Genomic DNA, 13338 nt, shown 5'->3' on the forward strand with positions numbered 1-13338 from the left:
CGAGGGCTAGTAAAAGTGAACAGCATGTTATGTTTACTCATTGATTTCATCTTGAACTTTGGGTGGAAATTATTTTATTGTCGGCTCTGTTGACCTTGTCCTCTCTTGCTTATATTTTCTGAAGCCCTTTGGTCAACTCATGCTTTTAAATATGCTATAGAAAATGGTTTGCCTTGATAAAGATGGTAGAAAAGGAATAATATCTCCTGCTGTATTTTGTGAGTATCTGTCGTATGTTGACTCTGTTACCAGGGCAATGAGACAGACCGCTAGACAGAAGTCACACCAAGGTAAACCTGCCTCGCTTCCTTAGTCTCATCAAATTAGTTGGCAAGTGTTAATAGTTTCTGTCAAATAGACACTCTTTGTTTGTCGTAGACGGATGGAAACAGAAAAGCGTCTGTTAGGATGGAGGTTAGTGCTCATCGTTTGACGGGTGGCCTCCATCAGCAGGTGCCGGTTTGTTGCCACTGTTAAAAAAGAAAACGGAAAAAGACATTTGTTTTACCAGGAGTCAGAGTTATCACACCTTTTGATACTATGCTGTGTGACAGTATATCTCAGCTGTAGGAGGGTCTGTGTGTGGATTTTGCTTACTGGATGGTTTCTGGAAAAAAGAAGCTGCACTATGATACAGAAAGCTATGCATTGAAAGCCAGAGGCATAGAAGTATTTACTGAAATGCCCCAAGTATGATGCAAAAATATGGAATTCAGTATGATGAAAAAATTATGTATATATTATATATATATATATATATATATATATATATATATATATATATGTGTGTGTGTGTGTGTGTGTGTACTGAATTTGACTTATCCCATCTGCTCAAAGAGACAGAGGGGGATCTGGCAGAGGAAGATGCCACGGACCAACAGCTAGAGACAACTAGAGACAGAATGAGAGACGGACACAGAGACGGCTGAGGGGGAGAGGTGAATTGGGTTGGAAAGAAGACTGAGAACAATCTGAAATTAATCTGGACACTCCAGATGGTTTAAAGTTTGTCTGTGTGGGAGAACACATGCACATGTGTATCTCCGTTGCTGGCAGCTTGTTCATTTGGGTTTGTGTATAGGTATTTACCTGTGTTTGTGTGTTTTGTGTAACTTCAGACAAATAAGAACATCTGGTATGTGAACAATGAGCAAGTCCTGATTCCATTTTGACGGGAAGACACAAAAATGCACACACAGACATGCAGATATTTTGTTGGCATTTATCTGTCTGGATTGACTTAGAAGTGTCTCTATGTGTGTGTTAAGTGTTTTCTCTGTGATATAAGGTTAATAAATCAATAGCCAACACTATCTGAGAAACAATTACTGCTGGCTTTCATGTAGGCCTCACACACACACACACACACACACACACACACACACACACACACACACACGCACACACACATACACACACACACACACACTGTACTACGTGCCCTGTTTATTGTGCTAGTTTTAGGACCAAAGTGTTTCTGGCGGAGAGTGAAGCAGAAGATGAAAGATAGAAGAGAGAGGAGAGAAGTGCAGGTAGAGTTTGTAAATGAGGAGAGAGGAGTCAGTTGAGAGGCGCTGTGCTTTTGTGAAAGATCCTTAAACTTTATCTTTTAATGTTGTGCACAGTGTTTCATGTGTTTCTGTGGTGCTGGATTTTAATGGCTTTTCTGCTAACAAACAAAATGGAAACAGTTTATTCAACAAAATGGTTTTGTAAGATATTTTGCATCATCATTAAACTTACCCTTAGCCTCTGCTTAGCTAGTACTAGCTTAAATCACATGCTGTTTATCAGCTGTTGCAAGTGTAGGGCAGAATTGGTGAGTTATGGCTTAGTGTTAGTCAGTCTAGTTTTGCTCACCCTGCCAGAACTTTGCACATTTGTTTGAAAATGAGTCAGCAACACAACTAGAAAAAATGGAGCTATGGGTCTTTCCATGAAACTAGGTTCATTTTGGTACCTTGCACTTTGCCAGTTTTTAGACCCAATAATGACAGAGAAATTTGGACATATTTCCCTCAGGATGTACCTAATGATGACCTCAGATACATGCAAAAAAATTATACTCTTGCTCTGAGCCATCCCAAAATTAATGAATTTTTAATAAATATTGGGGCCAAAAAGAGGACCAAAATTGGGCCATGAAAAGCTACCTAGGTGTCAGTGCATTTGATCTTGAGAAAACTGTTTGAAATGGTCTTATATGGCACTATAAATAAAGACACTGTGTTAAATTTGACAGTCCTAGTGGTTTTTCTAATCCGGACATGCAGGTTTTTCATGAATCTGCAGTCTCATTCCAGCTTTTGCGCGTAACCCGCCATGTGCACTGGCGTTACATGTGGAACCTGCCCATTTAAACACAAATAAATTGCGAGTGATTTTGCAACAGCTGCTGTTTTTGTGAAACACTCTGCCTTGCATTTTTACTTCGATTCTCAAAATATACCTGTGAGAGAATAAAAAAATATTCGAAAAAATAGTCCTTTTTACCGTGCATCAAATAAAACTGTGTTATATCTGAAAAAAATAGTTTCTCTTTTATCTCAGTAAATATTTATTTTTAACACATAAAGACCTAGAGCTACTTTTGTGGCAGTTCCCAAATGAATTTACCTCTTTATTTAACCTTTCTTAAGTGATTTATCACCATTTGTTATAATATTATCCTCTATATTTTGCATTTTTCACTGTAAATTATGTATTTTCCTGTAGTTAATTTCCTATATTTAATTTAGATGTTCATGAAAAGAAAAGTTTTTAAATCGAAACAGAAAAAACTGGAAAAAAAGGGACTTTTTCAGTCAAATTTATCATTAACTGAACATAAACCAAGTGTCTCCATCACTGTCACTGATCCATCTCCATGGGTTTTACTGATGAATCAATGTTGTAGAAGATGACAGTGTTTTCACGGTAACCAAATGGGTCATATCTGATGACCATGAAAAGATGACAAACTATATTTTACACCAAGTATTTGCATGAATTGATAGGATTAGTGGATCAAAAAGTATTAAACATTTTAGATCAGTAGATGATTTATGTCGCCGGTTGCTGTTTGGGTCTTTATGGGTTAAAATAGACCCAAAGTGCTTCCAAACATGCTTCATAACATTAGTCTACATCTTGTTTGAATTTTTAGTCCCTGTGTCCTACTTTTAGGGACCAGTTTCATAGAAGCACCCATATGTACAGGGTGGGGAAGCAAAATTTACAATGAACATTTAGTTGTTTTTTCTCAGCAGGCACTACATCAATTGTTTTGAAACCAAACATATATTGATGTCATAATCATACCTAACACTATTATCCATACCTTTTCAGAAACTTTTGCCCATATGAGTAATCAGGAAAGCAAACGTCAAAGAGTGTGTGATTTGCTGAATGCACTCGTCACACCAAAGGAGATTTCAAAAATAGTTGGAGTGTCCATAAAGACTGTTTATAATGGAAAGAAGAGAATGACTATGAGCAAAACTATTACGAGAAAGTCTGGAAGATACTATTAAAGAAAAATGGGAGAAGTTGTCACCCCAATATTTGAGGAACACTTGCGCAAGTTTCAGGAAGCGTGTGAAGGCAGTTATTGAGAAAGAAGGAGGACACATAGAATAAAAACATTTTCTATGATGTAAATTTTCTTGTGGCAAATAAATTCTCATGACTTTCAATAAACTAATTGGTCATACACTGTCTTTCAATCCCTGCCTCAAAATATTGTAAATTTTGCTTCCCCACCCTGTATTTTTGACATATGTGTAGTTTACATAAATGTACAATGGTGTCATTTAATTCATGGAGTTGTACGTAGTCATGCAGCTTTTTTTCCCCTGTGAATGTTTTATGCATCTCTGTCTGTATTTGTTTTCATTGCAACATTCAGAACCACAGCTTGAAAAGCAAAGAAAAACATACAGGTGGTGAAAGAGCTCATAAGCACTCAACTTCCTGTTTACCAGATAATAATTCACTTGAATGTCTAAATGTGTGAGTAAGAGTGGTCCAGCATAACAAAGAGAGCTCATACTTTAACCAGTCTTGAAACATGCAGGCTCATTTTCTGTTTGGAGAATATTTATATAGAAGCTGTGGTCGAAGCAAAGTGGTGTGTGTGCGAGTGTGTCTTTCAAATGTACAGAAAAATGTATGAACAGTACTGTCATGGTTGTAAGTGGTCTTTTGTGTACATGTTTGACTGAGCACTTTAAGTCGTAACATTTTAATGGGGTTGCATTATCGCACGGTACATGCTGTTAACATTTACATACACAAATCCCAGTAATCGGTGCATACTCAAGTGTGAATAGGATGAATGTAATTGTCATGAGTGGTTATTATTACTGGCCTGTGATCATTAGAACATAACACTAGCATTATCTACATGAAAGGGTTTTAGCAAAAGTATCTAAATATAACTTTTCCAGGACTTTGCATGAAAGCCTCACAAGACATATGCTATAGTGCCATGGGAGGAGAAGTGGCATGTGTTGCATTATGTTAGATTTGCGTGTGTGGTTTGTTACTGTAGCAGCACTTGGCTCATAGCTCATGTTTAAATGTTTTTGCTTCATTACACCAGAGAAATTCATATTAATGATTTGGAGGTATTTAAAAAGAAAAAAAAAAAAAAAAGGTTTGATTAATTTCACACAGTGGTATAAATCTACATTTCTTTTGCAAGTCAATGAAGAATGACCCAGTGTCTAAATGATAAAATTAACAGCAGGAAGTATGTTGAAAAACCTGATTTTCTAATCTGGATTTATCTCTTATTTCTCTTGTAGCTGAATCTTGTGGCGGTGTAGTTCAAGGCCTGAATGGAACCATAGAATCGCCTGGTTTCCCCCATGGCTATCCCAACTACGCCAACTGCACATGGCTGATAATAACCGGGGAGAGAAATAGAATCCAGCTAACCTTCGTTACACTGGCGCTGGAAGAAGACTTTGATATCGTATCGGTTTATGATGGACAACCGTCACCTGGAAACTTAAAAATGAGGTAAGAAATGAGCCTGTCATTTTAAGTTTGATCTTCTTTTTTGCTCCTGGTTGCTCTGTTGCTCTGTGTCTTCCTTCTCCGTCTGATCTCTGTCACTCTCACAGTTGGAGTGTTTCCAGTATGAATTTGTTTGAGATGTGAGATGAGGAAGCACCGTGTAACCACATTACTGCAGGGTCTACTTGTAGGGCTTGAAGAGTTTGTTGAAAGCATCCATTCCCAAAAGACTGGTTCCTATCACACCGTAAGGTCACTGGAAATATTTCGGGGGCTGTCAAACAACAGTAATAAGGAGTAAAAACTTAGACCTAAATGAACATGTTTAGTTTCATGAGGTATTTAACATGTGCATGCTTTCAGGAATACCTTCCTGAGACCCAGCAATGCATTTTTGTCCTCTGTAGGGGACAAAAGTTTCACAGTTTTACTTAAAAAATGCTGTCCATTGCAAAGGACATTCCATTAAAAAATAAATAAGAAAATAGATGTATTTTTAAATGTATCTGAAAAAACTGTTGCATTATGCAATTTCCAATCAAGACAATTGTTTAATGTAAAAAAAGTAAAATTTTCACTTCTCAGGAGGATACAGCGATTGTGATATTTAAAATGACTAATATTAAAATTAATATTATAAGGTAATGCAAAGGCATGAAAATAGACAGGCATATTCATATACACACACACACACACACACACACACACACATCCTCTTACCACAATTTATATATAATTTATATATAGTAAGTAATCAAGTAAGCATTCATATTTCACTAAAATATCATCAAAATGTACATTATATTAAATTTAATATGTATTTCTATTTTTATAGCACTTATTAAAGGGGTTATATGTAGTATTGGTAGTATGACCTCTTAATAAGAGGGACAAGTAACATACAAGAACGGCCTTGTGACTACCAAAACCACCACCAAGTCAAGGCTATGCATCCACAGACTGTATGAAACACTGAATAAAGTATAAAGCTTTGTTTTACACACATCTGTATTTTAATATTTTATTTGAAAGGTTTTCTCCTTCAAATCAAAACTCACAGCCAGTTATTTTGACAGTCTGTCAAGAGACCACTGAGTTTTATAATCTTCATGTGCTGCATTGACTCATAGTTTACATTAGAGCTCTGTTAGCTTAGCTGTGTTTTTAGACAGAAATCGGCCACAGTAAAACCGCTAATCATCTTCATTTTATTAGGGTTTGTGTTGTCACTAAATGTCTCTTAGGTGTCTTAGTCTGATATTAAAACCACATAATAGCTTTATACCTTCATAAGCCTCATAATCAAACTCACCTGTGTAGAAGACACACTGTGATTTCATCATCAAACTCCATTGTTTTCATTTAGGGCTGTGTCCAGCGGTGAAAACAACAGTGCTTCTGGTCACTTTTGGTAAAAGCCCCATGGTCTTATTTTTCCTCATCATGGGAGACTGACATAGTGACTCACTACTCCCTCTAGTGGTCCCATAAATCCAGTTTGAATAGGTTCATGTAACTATAATCCAATGCATCTGAATCTTTGGCATAACTTCAGAGCTCTTTGTTTTAAACACTGTAATGATCATTTTACATATTTTTTTTTATATTTCAAAGTAGTAATACTGCATATAACCTCTTTAAAACACATGTTGACAAAGTGCTGCACACACATCAATGGAAGAGATCAAACTTAAGTGTGTAAATAGTCAAACCAGGCAAACAGTAAAAATAAGGCCTTTTTTCCCAAAAAATATAAAGTAAGACACAGAGATTATCTGTTTATTTAATAAAAGTGTGAAGGATATTTTAGATCAGTGTTTCTGATCTAAAATATATTTTAGACGTACCTTATTGTGGAGGAGCGGTGGGGGGGTGGGGCACGGAAATTCACCACTGACATAACATTCTGCTTGATATTGATACTTATACAGACTAACACCCCCATTTCGGTCTCAGCCCCCCCCTCTCAGCTTTCTTGTTACAAACGCCCCCACAGTGGTACCGCCCCCACTGAGAAACGCTGTTCTAGATAAATGTCTTTGCGACAATATTTCCAATTGGCTCTTTCGATAAACTGTGTGGGTCAGGGAAACAGTATACTTGACACACAAAGGAACAGCGTGGAGAAATGTTGGCCACTAAAGGCCCACAGCAAATAAAAGGACTAAAAATCTCATTGCAAAGGGTGAACATGTACTCACAGCTAATGTTACAGCTGTGTGTGTCAAACTGAGATTTAGTCCTCAGGTGTTGTCGACGGTGTCACAGAGGGAAATCTGTGGAAATTGAAAAGGGGAAATGACTTACAGTGGGAACAACAGAGTAAAGTTTGTTGTGTCTTTTTATGTTACCCTGCAAATGATATAATACTGAGATATGACCAATCACATGGGTTAAACAGCGCTGTCTATTAATCTCAAATAAAGGAAAAGGGCAACATTAAGTGGCCAGAAAATCTAATTAATTGTTTAATTTTTGAGATAAAAAAGACGTCAGTCATTGATGAATTGGCAGGGTTGCTGTTTGGTGAGTTGTATGACTGTAATATTGTTACAGAAAGGGCAGAGAGAATGGCATTTACAGAGTTGGCATACTGTGGGAAGCTTATTCATAGTGCTGTGCTTGTGTGTAGGAGGGATGAGCTGGGAGTGCACCAAGTAGTGTTTGAGGCTGGTGGTGCAGTTATGGATAACAGTGGATTTTTCCTTCAAAACATTATATAGCTGTATTATGTATCAAGCGTTTGAGTAGATTCTTTTTTTTATTTTTTTTTTATTTTACCAACTGAAAAAGAACAGTGTAGACTGCACAGTGTGCTGAGTAGTGGGTTTGTGTGTAGGATTACTCCAAGTAAGGGTTTTTCTTTTAGTGTATGCACAGAAGTTTTACCATTCTTCCAGTGGTTCCTTTCGTTTCAAAGCTAAGCCTGTAGGGCAATACAATTATTGTATGATGTATAGAAATGAATGAATGGCTACAAGATAAGTATAGATAGATACTGCTAAGAATTAAAAAAAAAAATGCCTGTAGCACTTGATTCCCTCAAGCTTTGACTACAGGATGCATTTGCAGTGGTATCGTTTATGCTACATAATGCTTCTACAGGGTGTCCCATAAGTCTCCATACATAGGAAAAAGAAACGTTTCTTGACATAAACCATTTTTATTTATATAATATGCTCTATATGACTGCCATTTTGTCGGGAACAAATTGATCCAAAACACTTCCTGTTTTTTTTAACTTTACAATAAGTTTTGCCACAGTGTCGTGTGTGATACTCGTCCCATGTTTTCTGTTAAATGCGCTTGCAACCATACGACTGCTTGCTGAACCGGCCATCAGGATGATTTAAATTCATTGCTCTTTATTCAAATGCATTCTTTGGGTTATCTGAAATATAAAGAAATACATGTTAGAACCATATATGTATGGAATGTATTATGTCTCCTATGTATGGAGACTTATGGGACACCCTGTACAATGTCAAAATGAATGCCATAATATTCCATTCCTCTAAGATCCTGTATTGATGTGAGTCTTCTCCAGTACATTTCAAAGATTCTCAGTAGGGTTCAGGTCTAGGTCCTGTGCTGGCCAATCCATGTGTGAAAATGATGCCTCATGTTCACTGGAGCACCCTTTAACAATTTCATCCTTGCTTTGTCATCTTGAAATATGCCTGTGTCATCAGTGAAGAATAAATCTACTGATGTTCAGACCTGGTCATTCAGGTTTTTCAGGTCCAGCTGACCTCATGTTTTTGACACATAACGTTGCTGAACCTAGACCTGAACAACTGAATCAAGGCCAGATCATAACACTGCCCCCACAGTCTTGTACTGTAGGCACTAGGCATGATGGGTAATGACTTCATCCACCCATTACTCTGGAACAGGGTCAGTCTCATCAGACCACATGACCTTTTTCCATTGAAACACAGTCTAATCTTTATGTCAGACTGATGGTTGTTTTAAAAAAAAAAAATGAAGTGACTCATTACTTCAGAACATGTTGCAGCTAAAACATATTAATCACTGCAATAATTGACTTTTACCGATTTCCTTAGTTAAATCTATGGACACTTTTTTTTGGAAGAATAAAAAAACACCAAAGTCAAGGATATAACCATGAAATCAACTTCTGCTTTAACTATGATCACATACAGTGTGCAATTTGATATCAGGATCAGATGGTGATCTTGGACATACTGTGCCTTCTAATTTCATACCTTATTGGTTGTTTATTGTAACATATATGTTTTTGTACATCATATCTACACACTTAAGGATATCAGAATGACTTAAGCTCATGTCCTCCATCAGATGAGTCACTGTAATTAACATCATCATTATCAGCCAGCTTTTTAGACCCAATAATAAAAGAGAAATTTAGACATATTTCCCCCCAGGATGTACCCAATGATGACCTCAGATAAATGCAAAAATATTATACTCTTGCTCTGAGCCATCCCAGAGTTAATGAATTTTTAATAAAATATTGGGGCCAAAAATGGGACCAAAATTGGGACATGAAGAGCTACCTAGGTGTCAGTGCATTTGATCTGGAAAACATGGCTGTAAATGGTCTTATATACCACTATAAATAAAGATACTGTCTTAAATTTGATGATCCTGGTGTTTTTTGTAATCCAGAAATGCAGGTTTTTCATGAATCTCAGTCTCATTTCAGGTTTCGCGTGTAACCCATTGTGTCCACTTGCGTTGCATGTGGAACCTGCCCATTTAAATACAAATAAATCGCGAGTGATTTTGCAACAGTATTTTTGTGAAACACTCTGCCTTGCATAATTACTTTGATTCCCAAAATGTACCTGTGAGAGACTAAAAAGATATTTTAAAAAACAGTAGTGCGTAATTTTTATGTCCTTTTTGCTGTGTCACATGTGGATTTATGTATAAAAAATAATATAAAAATGTGTTTTGTCTGAAAAATAGTTTCTCTTTCATTTCAGTAAATATTTATTTTTAACTCATAAAGAACCAGAGCTACTTTTGTGGCAGTTCCCAAATGAATTTATCTCTTTCCTTAACCTTTCTTAAGTGATCTATCACCATTTGTTATAATATTATCCTCTATATTTTGCATTTTTTACTCTAAATTATGCATTTTCCTATAGTTAATTTCCTATATTTAATTTAGATGTTCATGAAAAGAAGAGTTTTTAAATCGAAACAGAAAAAACTGAAAAAAGTGACTTTTTCAGTAAAATCTAAAAATGTGTTTTATCTGATATCTGAAAATAGTTTCTCTTTTATTTCAGTAAATATTTATTTTTAAAATGGACCCAAAGTGCTTCCAAACTTGCTGCATAACATTAGTCTCCATCTGGTTTGAATTTTTAGCCCTCTCAGTTTTTAGGTACCGGTTTCATAGAAGCACCCAGTTACAAGTCAAGGTTGAAACATTTATTGGTGAAAATTCACGCTTATCCCATGTGTTTTAAGCTGTTTGTTTGAGTTACTTGTAGTTGTATGTTGCACACAAGCTTCCTTTGGCTGCTGTTTAAAGATTTAAAGGTTTATTCGTACAGGCACATACAGGATTTGTGTGAAATGAAGTCTCAAAACCTCGGATTTACCACTTTAATCCTTTCAGCAACATGTTTCTTGTATGACAGATGTTATTTGTATAAACACATATTTAATGCACTTGATATAATTTGGGAGATCCTCACTTCACTCTTTGGCGACGTTGCTGTTTGTAATCTCACTGCCTGTGGCTTGTACTCGTATCCAAAACAAAGAGCCACAACAGAGGGTTTTGTTTGGCCTTATGTCTCATTATCGCTTAGAACAGGCTCACACAGATACATTAAACCCTGTATTATGTTAATTTTTAAAACGCCCTACTACACCCAAGTGACTTTAAGTACAGTATATGACATAAATTTCAGCTAGGAAGTGTGAAGAAAGGGAAAAAAATAAAGAAAAAAAAAATGTCCGCTGTGATTCTGTTGCATCAGGATGGCACAGATGAGATAATTAGGCTGTAATAATTGCACTAGTGTAAAAAACAAAACAAAAAGGACACTTTGAAGGCACAAGACTCAACACGATGTAAGTCCCCCTCTACCCAACCATTATATAATATGTCTTAAAGTTTCATGTGATGGTTAAACTAAATCAGTCTTTGGAAAATATCTTCTCCACACTGTTTTCAGACCATTTTTTTTTAAAGCAAACTCATATCATAATGCAAAAATGGCTCTCACGTTACCTTTATATAAAAACTAAAATTAAGCAACATGATGATAGTGATAGCATTAACCCATAAAGACCTAGTGCTACTTTTGTGTCTATTTCCAAATGAATTCTTCTCTTTATTTAACCTCTCTTACGCAATTTATCTCCATGTATTATAATATTATCCACTGAATTTAGCATTTTGTCAGTGAAAACCACTAATTTTCCTCTATTTAACTTACTGATCACATAGATGTTCATTAAAGCTCTGATTAAAGTTGAGGGTTGTTCTATCAGAAACAGAGAAAACTGCAGAAAAAGTGACTTGTTCAGTAAAATCTACCATTAACTGAATATAAACCCAGTGTGTCCATCCACTGTCATTGATCCAACTCCATGGGTTTTACTGGTGAATCAAGGTTTTAGAAGATGACGGTGTTTCCACGGTAACTACGGAGCCTCTGAACGTCCAAATGGGTCATATCTGATGACCATGAAAAGACGAAGAACTGTATTTTACGACAATTATTTACATGTATTGATAGGATTAATGGATCAACAGGTATTAAACAGTTACGATCAGCAGATGGTTTAAGTTAAAGGTGGACGTTTGGGTCTTTATGGGTTAATACCCCTGGGCATGTATCTACTGTGTGGTGTCTGCTATGTGTTGTGACGACAGGGGGGTGAAATGCAGCAGCGCCTCACCTGAGCCCGGTCCCTCTGGGTTACGCTCTGATCACCGCCGCTGATTACTCCTCCTTTTGTGATCATGTCTTTGCTCCCACCTGAAAAAACTGTTTGATGCGTAAAGTATGTGCCCGTGGCAGAAACACAGCCTTTGACATTAAAGAAGCTGACAGGTGGAGTGACTAAAAATCCTTATGGCAAAATAAATCTAGATAGGATAACAACTTAAAGGTGTTATATGTAGTGTTGATTTTCTAATCTCTCAACAGCAGGGAATAGATGGGACTACCAAAACCACCAACCAATCAACATTATGTGGACACAGACTGACTGAATATGGTTTTTCTATGGAACTGGTCCCTAAAAACAGGACAGAGGAGACTAGTGTTATGAAGCAAGTTTGGAAGCACTTTGAGTCTGTTTTAAAAATAAATGTTCACTGAGATAAAGGGGAAACTATTTTCAGATATCAGATAAAACACATTTTTAAAATTTTATATTATTTTTTTATACAAAAATTTGTGTGTAACAAGGTGAAAAGGACACAAAAATTACTACTTTTTTGAATATCTTTTTATTCTCTCACAGGTACATTTTGGGAGTCAAAGTAATTATACAAGGCAGAGTGTTACACAAAAAAGCTGCTGCAAAATCACTCACGATTTATGAGATTAAATAGGCAGGTTCCTCATGTAACATGAGTGGACACGATGGGTTACACGCGAAACCTGGAATGAGACTGCTGATTCATGAAAAACCCACATGTCTGGATTAGAAAAACCACCAGGATCGTCAAATTTAACACAGTATTTTTATTTATAGTGGTATATAAGACCATTTCAAGCCATGTTTTCCAGATCAAATGCACTGACACCTAGGTAGCTTTTCATGTCCCAATATTTTATTAAAAATGCATTAATTCTGGGATGGCTCAGAGCAGGAGTATAATGTTTTTGCATTTATCTGGGGTCATCATTAGGTACATCCTGGGGGGAAATATGTCAAAATTTCTCTTTTATTATTGGGTCTAAAAAGTTGGCAAAGTGCCAGGTACCAAAATGAACCCAGTTTCATAGAAGCACCCAATTCAGTATAAAGCTCACTGTTTATACACATCTGTATTATGGTATCATCACGTTTCCTTCTTTAAATGAAAACATAGCTGATTAATTTGGTAGTCAGTCAAAATAACAGTATCTTATAATCGTCATGTGTTGCGTCAGCTGATAGTTTACATTATAGCTCTGTTAGCTTAGCACTGTTTTTAAAAGAAAACAGCCACAGTAAAATCACATATAACCTACAGCTGTTTTCTGTACGGTTTGTGTTGTCAGTAGCGGCACTAAAGATCTGTTTGGAATCGTCCAAACAAGGTCAGAACTGTCAGAGTTTAGTCTGAAGTGTGGTTTGACATATCATAAAAAACTTTATAGCATATTAGAC

General features: G+C 36.3%; 1 protein-coding gene across 1 annotated transcript in view; it reads left to right on the top strand.

The window, feature by feature from the left end:
• The window catches only part of LOC115411411 (CUB and sushi domain-containing protein 1-like), a 692182-nt gene that overhangs the window by 142182 nt on the left and 536662 nt on the right, over positions 1-13338 (top strand). The window contains exon 2 of the mRNA XM_030123526.1: positions 4788-5004. Coding sequence (XP_029979386.1) covers positions 4788-5004 — 217 coding nt within the window. The remainder of the gene's footprint in view (positions 1-4787; positions 5005-13338) is intronic.

This window comes from Sphaeramia orbicularis, chromosome 3, assembly GCF_902148855.1.
Source record: "Sphaeramia orbicularis chromosome 3, fSphaOr1.1, whole genome shotgun sequence".
In the NCBI taxonomy this organism is placed as follows: domain Eukaryota; kingdom Metazoa; phylum Chordata; class Actinopteri; order Kurtiformes; family Apogonidae; genus Sphaeramia; species Sphaeramia orbicularis.